General features: G+C 38.8%; 1 protein-coding gene across 4 annotated transcripts in view; it reads left to right on the top strand.

The window, feature by feature from the left end:
• tbc1d16 (TBC1 domain family, member 16) overlaps positions 1-22,815 on the top strand; it is a 134,757-nt gene that overhangs the window by 28,626 nt on the left and 83,316 nt on the right. For 3 of the 4 annotated variants that reach the window (XM_043714802.1, XM_043714800.1, XM_043714801.1), the window contains 2 exons: positions 14,706-15,333; positions 21,422-21,631. In XM_043714802.1, coding sequence (XP_043570737.1) covers positions 14,706-15,333; positions 21,422-21,631 — 838 coding nt within the window. Of the gene's footprint in view, positions 1-3,261; positions 3,329-14,705; positions 15,334-21,421; positions 21,632-22,815 lie in introns of all 4 variants that reach the window. The other variant, XM_043714803.1, reaches the window with a different exon arrangement.

The following is a 22,815-nucleotide window of genomic DNA, read 5'->3' as shown; positions in this document are numbered from 1 at the left end:
ATCTATGTCCCTCTGTAACCTGCAACATGCTTCAGCATTAACCACAGCTCCACTGACCTTAGTGTCATCCGCACAGTTTACTAACCCATCCTTTTTATGCCCTCATCTAGGTCATTTATAAAAGTGACAAACAGCAGTGGACCCAAAACAGATCCTTGTGGTACACCACTCGTAACTGAACTCCAGGATGAACATTTCCCATCAACCATCACTCTGTCTTCTTTCAGCAAACCAATTTCTAATCCAAACCATTAAGTTACCCTCAATCCCATGCCTCCGTATTTTGTGCAATAGCCTACCAGGGGGAACCTTATCAAACGCTTTACTGAAATCCATATACACCACATCAACTGCTTTATCCTCATCCACCTGTTTGGTCACCATCTCAAACAACTCAATAAGGTTTGTGAGGCACAACCTACCCTTCACAAAATCGTGTTGACTATCCCTAATCAATGAATTCCTTTCTAGATGATTATAAATCCTATCTCACATAACACTTTCCACAACCAAGTAAGGCTCACTGGTCTACAATTACTAGGATTGTCTATACTCCCCTTTTAACAAGGGAACAACATTTGCTATCCTCCAGTCTTCTGGCATTATTCCTGTAGACAGTGACGACATAAAGATCAAAACCAAAGGCTCTGCAATCTCCTCCCTGGCTTCTCAGAGAATCCTAGGATAAATCCGATCTGACCCAGGGGACTTATCTATTTTCATATTTACAGAATTTCTAACACCTCCTTGTGAACTTCATTCCCATCTAGTCTAGTAGCTTGTATCTCAGTATTCTCCTCTACAATATTGTCTTTTCCCAGTGTGAATACTAACAAAAAAATTCATTTCGTGCTTCCCCATCTCTTCTGACTCCACACACAACTTCCCACTACTTTCCTTGATTCGCCCTAATCTTTCTCTAGTCATTGTTTTTTATCTGATATACCTATAGAAAGCTTTAGGGTTTTCCTTGATCCTATTTACCAACGACTTCCCATGTCCCTTTCTGGCTCTTTTTAGCTCTATCTTTCAGTCTTTCCTGGCTAACGTGCAACTCTCAAGTGCCCTAACTCAGTCTTTACGTCTCATTCTCACATAAGCCATCGTCTTCCCCTTGACAAGAGATTTAACTTCTTTAGTAAATCACAGCTACTTTGCTCATCCACTTCCTCCTTGCTGTCACGCTCCACATTTCAATTGTGCCCATCCCCTGTAGTTTCCTTCCTCATCCTATGCATCCTAAATCTTGCCTGATTCTATCATAATTGTCTTTCCCCCAGCTATAACTCTTTTCCTGCGTTATGTACCTATCCCTTTCCATTGCTAAAGTAAACGTAATTGAATTGTGGTTGCTATCACCAAAGTGCTCAACTACTTCCAAATCTAATACCTGGTCAGGTTCATTACCCAGTGCCAAATCCAATGTGACCTCGCCCCTTGTTAGATTGTCTACATACTGTGCCAGGAAACCATCCCGCACACATTGGACAAAAACTGACCCATCTAAAGTACTCTAACTATAATATTTCCCGCCAATATTTGGAAAGTTAAAGTCCCCCATAACAACTACTCCTGTTACTCTCTCTCCTATCCAGAATTGTCTTTGCTATCCTATCCTCTACATCTCTGAAACAATTTAGAGGCCTACAGAAAACTCCCAACAAGATGACCTCTCCTTTCCTGTTTCTAACCTCAGCCCATACTCCCTCAGTAGATGAGTCCTCAAATGTCCTTTCTGCTACCATAATACTGTCCTTGATTAACAATACCACGCCTCCTCCTCTTTTACCATTTTCTCTGTTCTTACTGAAACATATAAATCCCGGAACCTGCAACAACCACTCCTGTCCCTGTTCTGTTTATGTCTCCAAAATGACCACAACATTGAAGTCCCTGGTAACATCTTGCCATTATCTCTCTGCATATAAATTCTGGGCCTGTGCACTTTCCTCCATTTATTCTGATGAACAAGCAGCATTCCAAATGCTTGTGATTTCAATAAACCTGTTGGGCTAATCAAAAACAAGTTGCTAGAAAAACTCAGCAGATCTGACAGCATCTGTTAAGAGAAATCAGAATTAATGTTTTGCGTCCAGTGACACTTTTTCAGAAGGGACTATAAGCTGGTGTGGCGTGACATCTGACTTTGTCCACCCAAGTCCAACACCAGCACCTCTACCTCCTGATTTGCAGCACAGAAAAATGTATTGATAGAGTTTTGCATTGACGTTTATTGACCTTATTCAGGTTGCAGGACCAATGAAGCTGTTTGGAAAGATTTTCAGATTGAAGATGTTTATTCTTTACTTAATTTAAATTATGGTTTGAGGCGTTTACAGAAAAGCCACTTAAGACTGCCACATCATTCTATGTGACAAATCATTTAACAACCTTCTCTATCCTATTTTAATAATAAATAGTCTGTTTAAAATATCAAAGCTTTTCTAAACTTTCTGTTTTCAGTGGATCTTAAATGTAGAATTTATGATGTGCAGTATGAAACTATATTTCTTTTTCTAAGGAAGACTTTGAGTTGACTTTCCATGCTCAAAATATTGGGTTCTTTTGAGCCACTCATTTCAGTATTCTTCTGATGTTTATTGTGATAAAGTTATATATTTAAGTAGCATTTACTAATTTACAAAGAGAATTGCCAGTTTGTATGCTCTTTATTTGTAGGCATGCATAAATTAATTCCCATCAAACATATTTGAGTTAGGATTTTACTAGTTACTACAAATATTGGCAGATTCACTTTGCTGAAAGAACTTGCTTGATTGTTTGCCTGTGCTTTACTGTGTTATGAAAATGCTATAGCAAAAAGCAGGCAGTAGGAAGTACTCATGATGGTTACATGGATATAGGTGAGCAGCTTATCGAGGAAATATCAGATTTCACAACTACTGAAAATCTAATGGATGTGTTAATATAAAGGATTTTAAATTAGCCTTTGAACAACATCTGCTTAAGATTTACCATTTTTGTTCTTTTTCTGTTAATTAGTTGCTGCCTTTTTTGTAAAGCCGTTTCATGAGATTTTCCATTTAGAGGCCAGAAAGTTTGTGTGTGAGCAAAGTGTTATAAGGTAGGGGTAAGCGCTGGAGTCTCAGGTTATAGATTTAATATAACAGTGGTGAATTGAGAGACTGTGTAAAATAATTTGACCTTTAAGTTCAAGCCTGTGTACTGAAATTGTAAAATAAATATTTGAGTATTTCATGACCACTTAATGCTACTGAACTTGTCTTTAATTTCTCTTAGCCAAGGTTAATGTACAGTGCCCTCTAGTGTTGAAGCCATTGCACTTGACCTACAGAAATAGATAGAGGTGAGCAGAGTTCAAATCAAAATATTCAAAGTACCAATAATTGATCAGAAAGTAGACATTTTATTAGTACCAATATTTGGAAAAGCAAAAAGATAACGGGTTGATAAAATCAAAAGATAGAATTGTCGTCTTCATTCTTATGAAATGTATTTTTCATGTTCCCTGATACCGCAGGACTTTTAAAAAATTAGCAAGCTACTGTTCGAGTTATATTTAAGATGTCTCACAGACGTGCAATTTTAAGAGTGTAGTTTGTATGCTCTTTTAAAAGAGCCATAAACACTAAGTGATCGATTGTATATTTAACCTTAAGCTTTCAGAATGCAATGACAACTGTGTGATAGACTGAAGAATTTTACAGGTAGTTATTCTATTATGCATTGGTTGCATTCTTGTGCAATCCTATTTTATAGAAAAAACGCGTTTTAGAAATAGTGCTTAAAGTGTTGGTGATGTAATTGCATTACAGCCAGCACACATTTTAAAAGTTTGCATTTAGAAACTTTATCCCCGATTTGATAGTTGCATTATAGTCAATTTGAGTTAATGAAATGTGCATTATAGCAGAACAAAATATGAGTGAAGTTACCCAATAACTTGAGTTCATGGTGCCATTTGTTGAAGAAAACTCTCACCAACAGCAGTTTGCATCTTTAACACAGGAACATGTTCCAAGATACTAAACAGAAACATAATCAGACAAAAATGGGCATGATTTCAAGGAAATATTAGAATAGGCCCAAAAGCTTGGTCAGAAGAGTGGATTTTATGTGGGCCTTTTGAGATAATGGTACAGAGATAGAGAATTCATGAGTGTAGGTCTTAGACTTCAAAGGTGAAACGAAAGAGAAGAAGATAAAGGAAGAAAGAGCTCAGAGTCTGAAGAATGCATTATTCTGAAGGTTGCAGAGCTGGTGCAGGTTACTGAAACAGAGCAAATAATAAGAAATTGAAACATGAGATTGAAATTTCTAAATTGGAGCCACTGGAAGATCGGGAGCAATAATAGGTTAGTCAGGACTTTGGACTTGAATTTGAAATTGGGTCTATGCAGGGGTTATAACCAGAATGGGAGAGAGGAGAAAAGAGGTTACTAGAAATGGGGATATCAAATGTGATTAAGTAACTAATAGGTACACAAGGAATGTATTAAATGGCAAGCCAAAGTGTAGGCAGTAGCAAGCTGAAAATGCAGTTTTAAACACCTTAAGGGGAAGAGGAGTTTTGGAGGTAAACAGATTTGGAAGTAAGTTTGGAATGCAGGGAAGTGGCCAGAGATTACTTTGTCGTTTTTCAAAACCTTGAGAATAGAAATGTCATGAAATGTCAGGATTGAAGAGGAATCATGAGTTTATATGTTACATACAAAAAGTAAATGCTGTCATGACCTTGTGACATGGGTTCTGTGATAAGTATTTCAAAAAATTATTCTTATTATGCTTTCTCTGATTATCAAACTCTCCAATATCTTGTCTATGTAATCTATCCATTAGACATCTGTTCATACTTGGATGCCGAGTTTTGCAGAAGTTGTATTCCATTGAATGTGCCTAGATGTCTGATTCAGTTGGGCTAATTTCACATGAGAGACCATGCTGAAGTACTTGAAACACAGAGTTGTTCCATAATGGACCTTGAAAAATGGACTGAAAAATTTTAGTTTGGTATCAAAACACTGACTGATGGATAAAACTAAGATGACATGCTTTGAAACAATAAAATCCTCAAATAATGTTTTGAAGTGGCCCTCAAATGCAGGCAACATTTGTATTTTCTTTCCCTTTGCAATACAGCCATTTCTTAATAATCAAACTTTGTGCATGTACTCTTGAATTTTTATGCTTTAGCTTTGAGATTTAACTGTTGCAAATCAACATATCTTGGTCAAGTGTATGAAATTCCTTTCCTGTTTTAATGGAAGCATTCACCCATTTATTTTACAAGCTTCATGCCCCAATGAAAATTTTAAAATAATTACATGCGAACATGAGAAATATTCATCGTATTATTTTATGACCTATGACATGCTTTAGCCCTTTGCAGGATGGATTATGAAATTCTGTTGGAACATTTCCCTTTATAATGTAAATTGGAAATGTTTTCGAACTCATTAACTAAAACAGACTGGGCATACTGTAAAGTTCAGATGAATCCTGATAAATCCATAACCACTGCAGTTTGGCCAGAAGTGTAGGCTGCTCACACAAAAGAACAGTTTATCATATTTATATCCCAATTCAGTTACTTCTAGCTGATCGTAGGAAAAAAAACTAAATGTAACTGGATTTTATAGGTAATTTTTAGTTCATCAAACATAACTGACAACCAGGACAAACAGTATATATTTAAAAATGGAAATTTGAATATTGCAAACACTGTGTCCTTGAAACAGGATTAAACATTTAACTGTACCATGGTCACGATGTTTAGGTAATAGGATTGTGTGAAGTGATTTGATGCATTTAAATTCACTTCCATTCTATGCGATTATCTGGATTTAGCTACTGCTGTTAAGGAACATTTCTTGTGGAAGGTTTTACCATTTTTACCCAAAAGCAATACCTTTTATGGTCTCCAATATAGGTGAATGTTTACCTCCATGCTAAATTATAAAATTATAAGTCATCTATAAGGAATCAGATCTTAATTTTTACCTTGAATTGCACATCGAGATTTCTCTTTTGCTGACACACAGTTTTTAATATCCTAGTAATAGAAGCAGTAATAGAGGCCTATCGAGCCTGCTCCACCATTCATTAAGGTCATGGCTAATCTATCCATCGTCTCAGCACCTCCTACCTGCATTATCCCCATAACCCTCAATTTTACAAAAACCCATCCACCTATGTCTTGAATATATGTAGTGAAGCTGCCTCTATTCCTTCCTTTGTAGAGAGTTCCATTGATTCACTACTGTCTTGGAAAAGCAGTTCCTCCTCATCTCTGTCCTAAATCCACTCCTCTGAACCTTGAGGCCATGTCCCCTAGTATTAGTCTCATCCACCAGCAAAAACAACTTCACTTCCTCTATCTTATCTATCCCTTTCATAAATGTATATGTTTCTATAAGATCCTCTCTATTCTTCTAAATTCTAGCGAGTATAGTCCCAGACAGCTCAACCTCCCCTCGTGGGGTAACCGCATTAACCCCAGAATCAACCTGGTGAACCTCCTCTGCACCACCTCCCAAAGCCAGTATATTCTTCCTCAAGCAAGGAGACCAGAACAGTGCATGATACTCCAGGTGCGACCTCACCAACATCTTGTACAATTGCAGCAGAACCTTCCTGTTTTGAAATTCAATCCGTATAGCAATGAAAAACAATATCACAGGTGAAGTGCCAGAAGACTGGAGGTTGGCTAATGTGGTACCACTGTTTAAGAAAGGTGGTAAGGACAAGCCAGGGAGCTGTAGACCAGTGAGCCTGACGTCGGTGGTGGTCAAGTTGTTGGAGGGAATCCTGAGTGAAAGGATGTACATTTATTTGGAAAGGCAAGGACTGGGCGGCACGGTGGCACAGTGGTTGGGGCGGCACGGTGGCACAAAGGTGGTAAGGACAAGCCAGGGAGCTGTAGACCAGTGAGCCTGACGTCGGTGGTGGTCAAGTTGTTGGAGGGAATCCTGAGTGAAAGAATGTACATTTATTTGGAAAGGCAAGGACTGATTAGGGATGGTCAATATGGCTTTGTGCATGGGAAATCATGTCTCACAAACTTGATTGAGTTCTTTGAGGAAGTAACAGAGAGTTGATGAGGAAGGAGCGGTAGATATGATCTATGTGGACTTCAGTAAGGCGTTCGACAAGGTTCCCCATGGGAGACTGGTTATCAAGGTTAGATCTCATGGAATACAGGGAGGACTCGCCATTTTGGTTACAGAACTGGCTCAAAGGTAGAAGACAGAGGATGGTGGTGGAGGGTAGTTTTTCAGAGGGGAGGCCTGTGACCAGTGGAGTGCCACAAGGATCGGTGCTGTGTTCACTACTTTTCGACATTTATATAAATGATTTGGATGTGAGCATAAGAGGTATAATTGGTAATTTTGCAGATGACGCCAAAATTGGAGGTGTAGTGGACAGCGAAGAAGGTTACCTCAAGATTACAATGGCCCATCTGATTAAGATCCCAATAGGCTGAGAAGTGGCAGATGGAGTTTAATCTAGATAAATGTGAGGTGCTGCATTTTGGGAAAGCAAATCTTAGCAGGACTTATACACTTAATGGTAAAGTACTAGGGAGTGTTGCTGAACGAAGAGACCTTGAAGTGCAGGTTCATAGCTCTTTGAAAGCTCTGGAGGTAGATAGGATGGTGAAGAAGGCGTTTGGTATGCTTTCCTTTATTGGTCAGAGTATTGAGTACAGGTGTTGGGATGTCATGTTGCGGCTGTGCAGGACATTGGTTAGGCCACTGTTGGAATATTGTGTGCAATTCTGGTCTCCTTCCTATTGGGTTCAGATAAGATGTACAAGGATGTTGCCAGGGTTGCAGGATTTGAGCTATAGGGGGAGGTTGAATAGGCTGGTGCTGTTTTACCTGGAGCATCAGATGCTGAAGGGTGACCTTATAGAGGTTTATAAAATCCTGAGAGGCATAGATAAAGTCTTTTCCCTGGGGTGAGGGAGTCCAGAACTAGAGGCATAGGTTTAGGGTGAGAGGGGAAAGATATAAAAGAGACTTAAGGGGCAACTTTTTCACGCAGAGGGTGGTGCGTGTATGGAATGAGCTGCCAGAGGAAGTGGTGGAGGCTGGTACAATTGCAACATTTAAAAGGCATCTAGATGAGTATATGAATAGAAAGGGTTTGGAGGGATATGGGCCGGGTGCTGGCAGGTGGGACTTGATTTGGGTTGGGATATCTGGTCGGCATGGATGAGTTGGACCGAAGGGTCCGTTTCCGAGCTGTACATATCTATGATTCTATGACTGTATTTACCTTTCTGATGACTTGTTGCACCCTCAAATCAACTTTTAGCAATTCGTGTACGAGCACTCCTAAGTCCCTCTGCACAACCACTAATGCATCTACTGTAACTTCTGCCATTTCTTTCAGCACACTGGGATGCATTACACAGGACCAAGGGACTTCTCTACCTTTAGGACCTCGCCTCCCATTGTATCCTTAACATCATTCTTTGGCATGTTAGACACGTCTTCCACTGTGAAGGCTGACGCAAAATACTTACTCAAGGCCTTGGCCATTTCAGGCATTACCCAATATTAATTCCCCTTTCTCATCCTGCAAGGGACCTACATCCACTTTAGCCACCCTTTTCCATTTCATAGATTTATAAAAACTTTTCCTACCTGTTTTTTTTATTCTGTGCTAGTTTGCATTCATAATCTATCTTTCCTTTCTTTGTTGCTTGCTTTCTGGTTCTTTGGTGCTTTTTAAAGTTTTCCCAATCTTCATGTTTCCCATTACTCTTGGCTCCTTTGTAAGTCTGAGCTTTTAATTGGATGCCTTCCTTTATTTCCTTGGATATCCAAGGCTGGCTGTTCCTACCCTTACTATCTTTGTTTTTGACCGAATATGCTTTCCATGAGCACTGAAAAGTCTCTTTCAAAGTCCTCCACTGTTCCTCAACTGTTCCACCATATAACTTGTGTTCCCAGCCTAATTTAGCTGAATCCTTCCTCATCCCATTACAGTTTCCGTTGTTTAAGCATAACACCTTGGTCTTACATGAAACTATTTCACGCTCCACTTGTATCTGAAACTTGATCATACTGGGATCACTTTTTTTCTGAGAGGATGTTTAACTATGAGATCATTAATTTTTCCTGTCTCATTACACAGGACCATTTCTAAGATTGCACAATTCCTTGTAGGTTCAGTAACATGCTGTTCAAGAAAGTTATTATGGATGAGTTCTTGAACTCCTCTTCAAGACTGCCTTGAACAACTTGATTCGGCCAATCAATGTGCATGTTAAAGTCCCCCATGACTACTGCCATTTCATTCTTACATCAATCACATGTTTCTTGATTTATCCCCTGTGCCCTTGTAGCATTATTATTGGGTGGCCTATAGAGTACTCCCACCAGTGACTTCTTCCCCTTACTATTCCTGATCTGCACTCAAATGGATTCAACATTTTGCTCCTTGGGGGATCCTATATCATCTCTCCCTATCGCCCTAATCTCATCCTTATTTAACACTTGCCATTATACTCACTGTTCATTGCTTGCTACTCCCTTCACTGTTGCAGATAGGCCTCTTGCCACTCACAAGCAAGGTTACCTTGCTATTCAAAAGTTGGATGGAAAATTTGCATTTTTCTCCTCTGGCATTGAGACTCTCCCCTGATTCACCACATCAGTCAGGGAGCAAGTCTGTGAGTGAGGCAGCGAGGACTCTAGGGTTGGGAGGAGGGCAGTGAAAGGGTTAACAAAATGAGCAGTTGTGAGAAGTGATTAGGTAGCAAGCAGGGTGGCAAGTGAAACAATGAGATGTTGAGTACAGTAGTAATCAAGAGGCATCCAAATTGTTGTTCTTTGACGCAAGCAACTACCTACGTCTCACATTCAGTGACATCACAGACTCTTTGACTGCATGGGTGGTGAATATGCCTTCTGTTGTTTCAGTGACAGCAAACACAATGAACTCAACCAAAAAATTCTACAATTGTAAGGGGTGAAATTGCAAAGGAACTTGCACTTAAAATGTTTTCATTTAAAAAACCACAAGTCTAAGCAGCGTAATGTTCTATGAAGTAAGTATGCTGTTAACTATGTTTAAGCCTGTCCATGCTTATCAAAGGTTTCTTAAATTAAAGTAAACTGTTTAATGAGTTACTTTTGGTTGATGTGAGTTCCAACATTAACCCACTAATCTATTCTAACCTTCCTAGCCACTGTAGGCGTTGGCAAGACAGTTGGAAAAATAGGGTGAAATTCTCAACATTGGTTGACAAATTGGACTTTTTCTTCTCAATCGAGATGAGAATCTCACTAGTGAGTGACAAGAAGTCCGATTGTATCTATTAATGTATATTAGTGTGTCTTTATGACCTATTGTTACCAACCAAACGAAATTTCCCATTCTCTCAATTAGATGGTGACAGTTCTGAACCTGAAAGATAGAGCAAATATCTGGGCACTCCAGCTTGCTGTTTGCTCTTCCCAGTTTCCACCTTGATCAGCAGCCCCTCACATCTTAAAGTAGACTCCATGGATAGTGACTGCCTGCACCCTCCATCTATGCCATGTTGGCACCGACCACATACAAACTTCACTGTACCCTCGTAATACATCTCTGTCACTTAGAGTATGACTTTGCACTTCAGAGCACTTCAGAGCCTTTCATTGGAATACTGCTCCCAAAACACTTTTTACACTCGAGGACTCCAACTCAATAAGAGGTTCAACAAGTGGATTTAGGTTCTCTTCCCTTACTTACCCTTAGTGCTCACTCATTTTGCAGTTACTTGAGTGCTCACAGCATCTATGCCTTGCCTTGCCCTTTTGTGATTTGACCTCTTAACCAGATCTTAAAGATTTACAGTACTTCTGTCTTGGCTTGCTGATTAGCACAGATACAAAGCCAGGCAGCTTGTCATGATTGTCAACAGTGATCAGTCACAAGCTGGATGTGCTGTTGTAATGCACTGTATTGTATCAACTTCAAGTGCCAGTAATGTGTAGCAAACACCCAACACGTGCTCCAATTAAATGGCCATGTCTCAAAGTCAGTCAAGGGAGTCCCCCTCAAATGTCAGGCCAAGGGAGACACCATTCAGTCATGTCATGGTAGCACAGTAAGTCAAAAGCAGTACAGGGGCTTAAAGTCAGTCGGCCGCTTGGGGCACTCAGTGTCATGGAGTCCATATCAATATAGTCCAGAGAATGGGCCACAATCAGTCCTGCAGATCCAATGCAACCAGTCTGGGAAAATGCAGTTGGGCAGATATTAGTCAGAGATGTAATCAGAGGTCACATGATACCAGGTATTGATCCAACAGCTTTATTTAAAATCGCAAGTTTTTAGAGCGCGCTCCTTTGTCAGTTGAAGACACTTAATCTGACAAAGGAGCAGCCTTCTGAAAACTTGTGATTTCAAATAAAACTGTTGGAGTATAAACTGGCATCGTGTGACTTCTGACTTTGTCCACTGCAATTCAACACCAGCACCTCCACACAAGTCAGAGGTCTGGTCACGTATCAATCCGAACTGACCATTCAAGTCATCCAATGGATGGGCCGGAGTCAGTCCTGAGGTTAGCTGAATTAAAGTATCAGGGGCCATATCAGAATTGATAAGGAAGTTGGGAAAGTCAATTGTGGTGATTGGACATAGTGTGCTTAATGCTAAGAGGATAATAGTAAAGGGTGGAAACGCAACATATAAACGGGGTAGAGGTCCTCTTGTGCCGCAGAGGTAGCGACCCTACCCTTGGATCCAGGGCCCGAGTTCCAAGTTTCACATGCTCCAGAGATGTGTAATATCATTTCTGAACAGGTTGATTAGAAAAGTAGGTTTAAAAAAAAAAATTAAAAGTAAAGGGAGTGTGGATGGTGTCTTTGGTTACCAGGCTGAGTCTGTGACTCACTCTGCCAAGCGCAAACTATATTGCCTTCCATACTCATATGAATTGCAATGCATACTGGAAATAGAAAATGGCTACAGCCATACCGAGTGGAAGGAGAAAGTTTCATTGCCTGAATACGCAAACTCTACTTGTGGGTAATGTGAAGTCCTTCAAGGGGAAACTAAATGAATTAAGCACTACCACAGTACACATTGAAGTCATCTGTCATCATGTTGCCTTGCATGTGAATAGCTTGAGATGCCCAGCTGTATAGCATATAAATCCTGGTTGCAAGCAATTTTGACCATGTCATTCGTAATTGCAGATTAGAGCTTATCATCTCTGTGAAGTAAAAGTAATCAAACACAGGTGACCTTAAAAGTTACACTGTAGGCCACAGTTCACAAAGACAAACACATCTCATTGGCTGCACAAGGGAATGGAACTGACTTCCTCTGACCTTGAATAGTTAAATACTTGTCAACATGCTCTTTTGAAAGCAATGAGGCAGGGGTGGGGAAACAAGGTATCCAGTAATCATGTTGCACTTATCGCGCAACTGCAGTAGGACATTATATGACCTGTGCTGCATTAATCAGAATGTAGAGTCATTCCATGGTTTTCCTTGTCATTGTACCCCATGTCTCACTGTATGGAGGAGTACATTAAACTATAAAGGACTATATGCCCTACCAGTATGATTCACAGAAAACAAGTGGTACCTTCTGCAACCATCACTGATGGCTCTGTAACACAACCTCCTGACTGAGGCTGAGCATATATACAGTGGATGAAAGTGAGGACTGCAGATGCTGGAGATCAGAGTCGAGAGTGTGGTGCTGGAAAAGCACAGCAGGGCAGGCAGTATCTAAGGAGTAGGAGAATCGACGTTTCGGGCAAAGGTCCTCAGAAATGAGGCAGTGAGCTGATGGGGTGGAGCCTGTCCTTCCACTAGGTCCACAGTAGGCATTCTGGAGATGAGGTTCCAATGTTTGGAACCAGTGTGGGGCTCGTCTTATAGCCTATCAGACAGAATGTGCCACATGATCTTAGCATGCTATGCTTTGCACAAGTAGAACCTGTAAAAAGGAGATGTAATGGGCTGTGAAAAAGTGGGTGAGCAGCAACAACATTTCAAAAAGAAATTTAGGACATTGAGCAGGGAGAATGTCACCTTCAACATAAAGCAGTGCAGGTTAGGCACAACAAGCCAGACAGGACTCGATTGACACCCAATTCCAATATGAGAACTGGGTGCAGTAATAACTTATTTACTATCGATTTTTGTGCTACTTGAAAGTCAAGCACTCCCTGTCTGTTCCCAGAGGCAAATGCAGATTTTTTTTTGTTGCTGGATCAAAGTGAAGATTTTCAACTATTTCCAGTGTAATGCTCCCACGTTGTAACCTAACTTCTCATTGGGGAAAGAGTATCACTATCTAAAATAGGGTTGTAAGGTGGGATAACACTAAGGGCAGGTAACCTCTGTAGCTTGGTCCTAAATAGCAATCGATTTATGAATATGCACTTGTGTTGGCAGTGAAGTATCAGCTGTACCACCTATATGCCCTGAAAAGTGTTTCTTTTTGGTTTCCCCTCCCATAATTTGGTAATGTTTGACTGGATACATGCCTGCTTGGCATTGGTGCCAGGAATCCCAGGTACTCCTGGGAGTGCTCTGGTGAGAAGCAAGATAGAATGAATGGGTGCCAAATAAGTGTGGTACATCAGAAATCAGTGTGAGAAACCCTGCTAGGACTTCCAGAGAGAAACCCTCCATGAAACTCAGCAAGATTGACACTTAGGCTGAATTTTACCAAAAATGAGCTATGGTTCTGTTTCCATTTCTTGCCACAACTTTACTTAAGCATTGAGATTAAAATTTATGTTAAATATCTGACTGCATCCAAATTATACATCCCTTGATGACTTCAAGTGCATTCTGTATATTAAAAGTGTTACATCATTGTTGAATATGAAGTTAAGCTATGAAAGATTGAAGAAACCTTTTTAAACGAGCCAGATTTTTCTTTTTTAAGAACAGCGTAATATTCAAATGGCATTCACTATTTCGTACAAATTTAATTGAATAAAAGAAAGTCAAGTACCACGCCCACCTGATTAGTTGGAGGAAAAGATAATCAATTTCAAAACATCTTAAAACACCTTTTATTTTATTACATCACCAACTGTAATATAACATGTCTTATTGCAGGATTTAGCTTAACAGGATTGATAAGAGCTTGTTGTTTGCAAGAATCATTCTGATATATAGAAGAATCCAAAAAAAGTATTTCAAAAAGTCATGGTAATTTACTTGGTGTGAATACTTTTATGTTCTTTTAATATAATAAACTGTAATCAAATGATCTCTAATCCCATGATCAAAACAGCTTTGGTAGTCAGAACTCAACAAAACATGTTTTGGAAAGTCGTAACCTTAGATGTAATAGATGGAATGGACTGCAATGCCATTATTCCTTTACTGTAGCTTATATCTAATTTAGTATGTTTCCATATCATGGCGAAGGATGTGGAAGTACCAGAGAGGGTACAAGGATAATCCCAAGATTGGAATGTCTGAGGTTTGGGGAGACTGAAAAGTATGCTTCACTGTCGTTATGATAATCTAGTAAAAATCATTGGAGTTGTGGTGGCTTGGAAGGGTGGATATGGAGAAAATATTTCCATTTGAGTGGAAACCACGGTTATTGAACTGAAATGGATTTGTAATCATGATGTTTGGGCTTTGTTGTGTAGTAATATTTAATGGGTGGTTTTTGCATTTATGATCTCCTAAAATTAACTTTTTCCTCTGATTCATTTCTTATTTCTTCTTCAAATCCAGGATATTTATGCATACATTTGGAAAAAGATGAATTGCTGGGAACAACACTTATTATTACTTGGATCCCAAACACCCGTATCCAAAGACAAGATGAAGAGGCTTTAAGGTACATCACACCGGAAAGTTCTCCCGTGCGGAAAGTACAGCGTAGGAGATGCCGGCATACAAATGCGGCTGTTGCACATCAATCTGCAAGCACTTCAGGAAAAACACGAGAATCGGTTCCACCGCAGGATGATGAGATAATAACTGTATCAGAGAGCATGATTAATTCCATGCATATTGGCTCACCAAGATTAGAGCAGAGCACACCACTTGATTCCCTCGCTTTGCAAATCTCCCACAGTACTCTGCAACAAGCTCATAGTGACCCTCAAATTTCTTCAACAATAACAGGCCAGGATAACCAGAAAGAGCTGGAAATGCGTGCAGAAGGTCAGGACGGGATGAGTTCCAGGCGGGAGCAGGGAGAAGATGAAACATCGTATGATCTAACCACTGATGATGTCAGTCGGGATAGCACCATTGGCTCAGATTCTGATACATTCTCAAGTCCGTTATGTTTGTCTCCAGTTGGTGACCCTCTGGCAGAAAGTAGCAGATCTGTGTTTCTTGCTGCAGAAAACAGGTAGTGACACTAAAACGTCTCTTACAGGTTTCACTTGTAATGTTTGTTTTTATTTGATGAAGAATTTACCCCACAAAGTAAAGATAAGCAAATAAGCATATCTTTCATGAGTATTTGAAATAAGTAACGATTTTAAAGAAAGGCTTTCTGGGGAATGATATATTTCCAGGTGAAACAGGACAGTCTTTAATAGCATAATATTGTGTACAGGTGTGGAAAAAGTTACATAAAATGGTATGAACTATCTGAGCACATTCTGAAAGACCAGGGTTACAGTCAAAAGTGCAGAAACTAGTTGTTTACATCTGTGCTTCTGCTGCATACTTTCTTGCTGAGAATGGTCTGCCCTTTGTCTAGTTCAATTTTTCATTGACATGCTGCATCTTCACAACATCAGAATTCAATTTCAAATTCAACATCTATACTGATGGTAACAACTCTTTGTTTAAAAACCTCTTGATTCTTTCATTTGTCTCTTTGTTGTCAGGGTATTTGTCTGAAATCTAGTTTTGATAAAACAAATTACCTCAAATTAAACATAGTCTTCTGCCAAAAATACTATTTTCTTGCCACCAATTCCATTTCCCTCTCAGAATGAATCAGACTGTATGCAACCTTGGTGTCATACTTAACCTTGAATTGAGTATCTAGCCTTATGTCATCCCTCCGACATAATGTCAACAGCCTCTACCCTGCCTCAACCACCTCTGCTAAAACCCTGGGCTTTGTCATCTCCAAACTTCACTCGTCTAATAATTACCTGACTGGACTTCCATTTTTACGTTTTACTATTTGTACAAACCTGAGCTCATCTAGACTTAGAAGTACGAATCCAAAGTTAGCGCTACTAAGTCCTATTATGCAGTTACCCCTACCCCACACCTCTTCCCAATACCATGCTCACTGACCTACATGACCTCCCAAATGCTTTGAAGATTCTTATTCTCATGTTCAGATCACTTCACGGCCTTGCCCTTTCCCATCTATGAAACCTCCAGTTCTCCAAAAGTTGAGAATTCTACACACACACAACTCAGGCCTCATGTCGATCTTCACCTCCTTGACCTCAAATTGATGACTTTGCCTCCAGCTGGCTAGATTCTGAGCTCTGGAAATTGTGTTTGGAACCTTGCTACCTCTCTCTCTTCCTTTTCTAAGACGCATCTTAAAATCAAATTCTTCAGCCAACTTTTCATCTACTGTCCTAATATCTCTTTAAATGGCATCATGTCAAACTTTGTATCAGTGCTCTTACGAAGCACCACTGAATGTTTTTGCATGTTAAATATACCAATAAATGTAGGTTGTTCTTGTTATTATGTAACAAAATTAGATTTGTCTGATACCAATTTTAGAGTTTTTGTTAATAATATCCAACTTACCATTTTAAAAACAATTCTGTAATGCCCGTTTTATCCATGCAGTTGTAAAGTCTTGAAATTATAGAATGTTAACAGTTGAAAATGGAGATGCAGTTTGAAATTGCCACTCAATCTGGTCACTCCATCTGAAGGATATTAACTGCAATTTGTTGATCATTCAAGTGAGCTGTCATACATTAGTGAATGGACAGCAGGTATTCAACACAACTGCTATAAATAATCTTTTAAACGAAACATGTATTTGACTTTCCATCCGCACATGAGGATTCTGTTTTTCTTATTCCCAAAAAAATTCTATCTTTCCAAATATTAAATTGCAGTCAGATTACATCCTGCGTTACTCCACAAAATATGGATCCCAAAGATAAACAGCGATTTTTTTTTTTTAAAAATGGAATGAAGCAAAAAAGGTGGATATGTTGCTTAGTCTTTCTTGCTGTAACTTAGCATTAATAGTGCATGAGAATAATCATAAATTAATGGAAAAAAATGAAAAGAAACAAGAGAATTTGTGTCAATGAGGATGGGGCTGTTGATGTACTTCATATCAACTTCAGCAAGTCCTTTGACAATGTCCCACATGGAAAACATATAAAGAATATAAAAGCACATGGGATCCATGGTAACTTGACAAGCTGGATCCAAAATTAGCTTAGTGGCAAGTGATGAAGCGTGATGGCAGAAGTTTGTGCAAATGGAGACTATTGTGCAGTGGTGTACCATAAGGATCAACCTGTCTCTATTATTGCTTGTGATATTCATAAATGAGGTTGATGAGAATGTGGTGGTGATAAGTAATTTTGCAGATGACACAAAGATTGGCTGGGTGGTAGATAGGAAGAAGGTCTTAGGTTAGTATATAAACTGGTCAGGTAGGCAGATCAGCGGTGGAAGGAGTTTAACACTGATAAATGTCAGGTGATGCACTTTGGAAGAAGTAGCAAGATAAAGAAGTACTCAATGAATGGCAAGACAGTAGGAAGCTCAGAGGGACAGGGGAATCTTTCTCAGATGCTTGTCCACTGATCCCTGAAGGTGCAGGGCAGGTTAATAGAGTGATTAATAAGGTATACAGGATGCCGCTCTTTCTCAGTTAAAGTTAGAAATCACATAACACCAGGTTATAGTCCAACAGGTTTATTTAGAAGCACTAGCTTTCGGAGCGCTGCTCCTTTATCAGGTGGTGTGGAGAATAAGATTGTAAGACACAGAATTTATAGCAAAAGTTTACAGTGTGATGTAACCGAAATTATATATTGAAAATGACCTGGATTGTTAGTTAAGTCTGTCATCTTTTAGAATGACCATGTTGGTTTCAGTTCTTTCATATGTAAATCGCAAAACCTTTTTTAAGAATGTAACTTTTAAAAAAGGTTTTGCGATTTACATATGAAAGAACTGAAACCAACATGGTCATTCTGAAAGATGAGAGACTTAACTAACAATCCAGGTCTTTTTCAATATATAATTTCAGTTACATCACACTGTAAACTGTTGCTATAAATTCTGTATCTTACAATCTTATTCTCCATAACCACCTGATAAAGGAGCAGTGCTCCAAAAGCTAGTGCTTCCAAATAAACCTGTTGGGCTATAACCTGGTGTTATGTAATTTCTAACTTTGTACACCCTAGTCCAAAACCGGCATCTCCAAATCATTTCTCAGTTAATGCATTGATTACATGAGTATGGGATTCACATTGGAGTTGTCCAGAATTTTGGTTAGGCCACAGCTGCATGCAGTTCTGGTTATCAAAGTATAGGAAGGATGTGATTGCACTGGACAGGGCTGAGAGGAGATATATCAAGATGTTGGCTGAAATGCCTCTCCTCAGGGATGAAAAGAGGCTAAATAAGCTTGGGTTGTTTGCTTTTGAGCAGAGAAGGTTGAGGGAGGACCTGATAGAGGTGTATAAGATTATGAAGGGCATGATCATCAGAGTGGGTAGAAAGCAGTTTCCCTTAGTTGACGGGAAAGAACACGGTGGCACAGTGGTTAGCACTGCTGCCTCACAGCGCCAGAGACCCGGGTTCAATTCTCGCCTCAGGCGACTGACTGTGTGGAGTTTGCACGTTCTCCCCGTGTCCTCGTGGGTTTCCTCCGGGTGCTCCGGTTTCCTCCCACAGTCCAAAGATGTGCAGGGTCAGGTGAATTGGCCATACTAAATTGCCCGTAGTGTTAGGTAAGGGGTAAATGTAGGGGTATGGGGTGGGTTTCGCTTCGGCGGGTCGGTGTGGACTTGTTGGGCCGAAGGGCCTGTTTCCACACTGTAATCTAATCTAAAAATCTAAACACTGGAACACACTTTTATCATGGAATACAGGTGGTTCAGAGAGGATTTGAGGGAAAAAAAATCACCCAGCGAGTGGTGAGCATCTGGAATGCACTGCCTGAGAGGGTAAGGGAGGTAGGTAATTTCACTAGCCTTTTAAAAAGTACTTGGATAAACATTGCAAGTGAATAATATTCAAGGCTATGAGTCTTGTGGGGGCAAGTGGAACTAGTGGAGGTAGTAGTATACTTTTGGCAGCACTGACGTGATGGGCTGTAGGGACTCTTCTTTACTGTATGATTCTATGATAAAGGAAATGCTACTTGGAATGCTCAATGAAGAAATTGTACAAAGAAAGAAAATGTTGGAGTGTTATACAAATCTTTTTTGATGGTAGTTTAAGAACTATATGCACAGTACTGGATGATTTCGCCAAACTGTCATGTAACTGTTCTCGGTGTATTAAATTTAGCTTGCTTTGTGGATGGTTGTATCCCATTTGGCATTAAATAACCATTTTATGATGCTGAACAGGATAGCAAAGAAATTAATTTGTTGTTATGGTTATTGAGTTTCACTGTAATTGCCAAGATTGCTGTTTGGAGTGTTCTCCACACATCTCTATTTGTAGCTCATCATATAGATGTGCAGCTGTATTAACTGAGATAACAGACAAATACTGTATAATGGCCAGGCTCTATTTTAAGTATCAACTGCATTAACGTTTCTTTTCCATTGGAAGCTTACAAAACATATTTTTGATTACTTGTCAGTAACTCATTGGAAGATATAGTCCCACGGTGACGAGAGATCCATTGGGACGCCTACTTTGCATTGTGTTGTCCCTTAAGCTTTGTTTCATTACTTGCCTATTCAGAGTTCTCTTCTCTTCTCAAGTGTAAAGGCATACTCCAGAGACTGAATTGGTGTATATCAGCTCACATACCTTTGCTATGACTGCATCACTCAAAGGAATAATTCAGGTGGCAAGCTTTGGATCCAGAGTTGTAGCTATTTAACAATATAAGCATAGGCAAATAGTCCTGAGCATGCTTCTGTTCAATTAAATTATGCACAAACAAGTTTTTCATGGTTCTTAAAGTGATTTAAGCAATTAGTATTGTTAAAAATTAATGTGAAATAATACTCTTTGGCTAGATTAAGTGCACCATGGTTATGATGTGTTTTTCATAGTTTGCTAAATTATCAGAATATATTTCTAGCTTTTTAATACCCCTTTTTTTCCCTTTTCCCCCTCCCCACCTTCCCTGGACCTAAGCAGTCCGCACCAACGTAGGTGTACAGTGTTTGAGTGATTTTAGCTCCCCTGCCAGGCTTTTGCTGTACTATAACTGACTGTTTGGGATTATATGAAAATAGACCTAGTCATCACCTCCCATGAATTGTAAGTGAGACATCTGACATCTAGTTCACCTTGCATTAGTGTCTCAATCAAGATTAGGAGGTTGACATTCATGGATAAGTGCCTAGGAGTCAGCAATCTGATTCAACATGCTTTGTAGAGACCTAGAATATGTACATAGTCATTTTCAGTATTCCATTCATAATTTTTCCATTATTTCTTCTTTGTCATATATATTTTTAATTTGTCTTTTACTCTGTTTTAATTTAATTTCACATCCATCTAGGATTCAATGCCATTTATATATTTTAAATGTGAAAGATTGGTTTTGCAACTATCTATCTAATGTTCTGTTTAAGAGCTGGTCTAACTCTGTTGATGGAAAATATATTGCATTTACTTGTCTCAAAAGAAGTCTTAAATTTAAATTCTTCTTTTAGATTGGAAAATGCAAGTGAGATCATGAAGTAGCAGAGAGCAAGCATTATTAATAACTTTAATTATAAGTACAGAAAATGCTGGAAATACTCAAGTCATAGTATTTCTGGAGAGAGGAACAGTTAATATTTCAGACCGATGACCTTTTGTCAGAACTGACAACAATCTGATGCAAGGTCAATGACATCAAATGTTGTCTCCATTTCCCTCTGCATACACGCAGTCTGACCTGAGTATTTTTGGCATTTTTGGTGTCCATTTTAAATTTTTGTCTTCAGAAGTAGTTTGCTTTTGAACTGGTAACGTTTTTACACGCTTCTTACACTTTTGACCAGGAACGACCTGCCTTCCATTTCAAATGTTAATTTGAATATTTTTGGGTAATGCATGACTTGTTAAAGACCTTAAAGGTAAAACTGGTTGTTTAAGCTATCAATTTACATTTATTATAGTAAGTTGTTGAAATCCGATATAACGAACCCATTTTTTAATTGATTACTTTGGATAAATGAATCAGTGACAATAATAAATTCGCTGTTTAAACTTCCCACCTAGCATATTTTCCACCCTAATTTTATTATTGAAACTGTACTTTAATAATCACTCTCTTTCCCTTTTTCCTCATTATGCAGGGAGATGTGCGAAGAACATATGGCTAATTTGGCGAGCTCTATCTCAGACCATTTATCTGATGCACAGTACACTTTACAGTTTTCTGAGAATTATACACAACCTAACAGCACAAAATGGGAAGAGCAGCAGAAGGTGTTGGCACTTGAGCAACTCTACGGTGTTTTTAGAGTTGATTTGGGCCAAATGCGATCACTGCGCCTTTTTTTCAGGTTAGAAATCTAACACCCATTAAAGTAAGAATTTCTCCATTTATTTCCTTCTATCTTAATGGATTAATTATTTATAAAGAGAAACTCCAAAAGTTTATAACTAAAAGATGTTCTCTGTCCTGTTTGGATTGTTAACCTTGAATAATTCAAACCTGCTTTATGGGCCTAATACCTGTGCTGCAGGAAGGTGTGGTAAAACCTAAATGTTGAAAACTATTCAACATATATTTGTTATGTTATTATTATATGGAATTGCTTTAAAAGTGTAGCTGGTTGGATAGTTGTATTTGAAGGGTTATTGTGTTTGAATCTTCACATTAAACTAATCCACAACTCCTAGTTTTAGCTGACTTGCTGGTTGGGATTAATATTCTTGGAACAATTTTTATATTTGAGAGAAGATTCTTTGGGATTAATAAATTAATGTTCAGTTTTTCTGGAAGATTTTTAATATTTAAAAAAATCTAGACAATATCTGAAACAGAATATTGTGTAAGAAATTGAAAAATGATACAGATTTTTGTTTTCCTAATGATTTCATCTGCCATGATTGAATCTAGGTTAAATTAGTTATTTATCAAATCCAGTGATAGCTCTAACCTTTTTATTGTCATAAGACTTCTAAAATGATAACAATTGCAATAGACATTGTGTGCATTGAATCTGCCATTATCCCTGTTTGGAATCCAGCTAAATGTTGTAAGTTTTCAAAAAATATATGTGAAAATCTATTAACTTCTAAATTTCTTGTAACTACTTTTTAGTACTGTTTGTTTTCCGGATTCCTCTATTTCTCCTTGTCCTTTTTCCAAAAAGCATTCAACTTGTTAACCTACATTGTGCCACGTTGTTAAAAACAGCTGACGTGCAGAAATTTACTTTAAACTGAGGATGAAAGGAAAAGGCTAAACCTCATTGTGAAGGACACTACCAAGGTTAAAAGTTGTGAAAGACTTTCATTCCCTCTACCCTCCACAAGTTTCTCTTTCATTCAAAACTTTGAGTCCTAAGTAAAAAGTGAGAGAGAAAAACTGCTCAGGTTGATGATTCAAGTATTTGTTTTATTTACCTAATTGATTCTATATTTTGTTATGTGTTATTTTTAATCAACCTATTCGGTCATGAAACCAGATCTTGGGGCTCTTTAGGCATAGTGGTATTATCGGTACCTCCTAACTGCAGGA

Source organism: Chiloscyllium plagiosum, chromosome 24 (assembly GCF_004010195.1).
Source record: "Chiloscyllium plagiosum isolate BGI_BamShark_2017 chromosome 24, ASM401019v2, whole genome shotgun sequence".
Lineage (NCBI taxonomy): Eukaryota > Metazoa > Chordata > Chondrichthyes > Orectolobiformes > Hemiscylliidae > Chiloscyllium > Chiloscyllium plagiosum.
The sequence above is the reverse complement of the archived record's forward strand: the minus strand, read 5'-3'. Positions and strand labels throughout refer to the sequence as shown.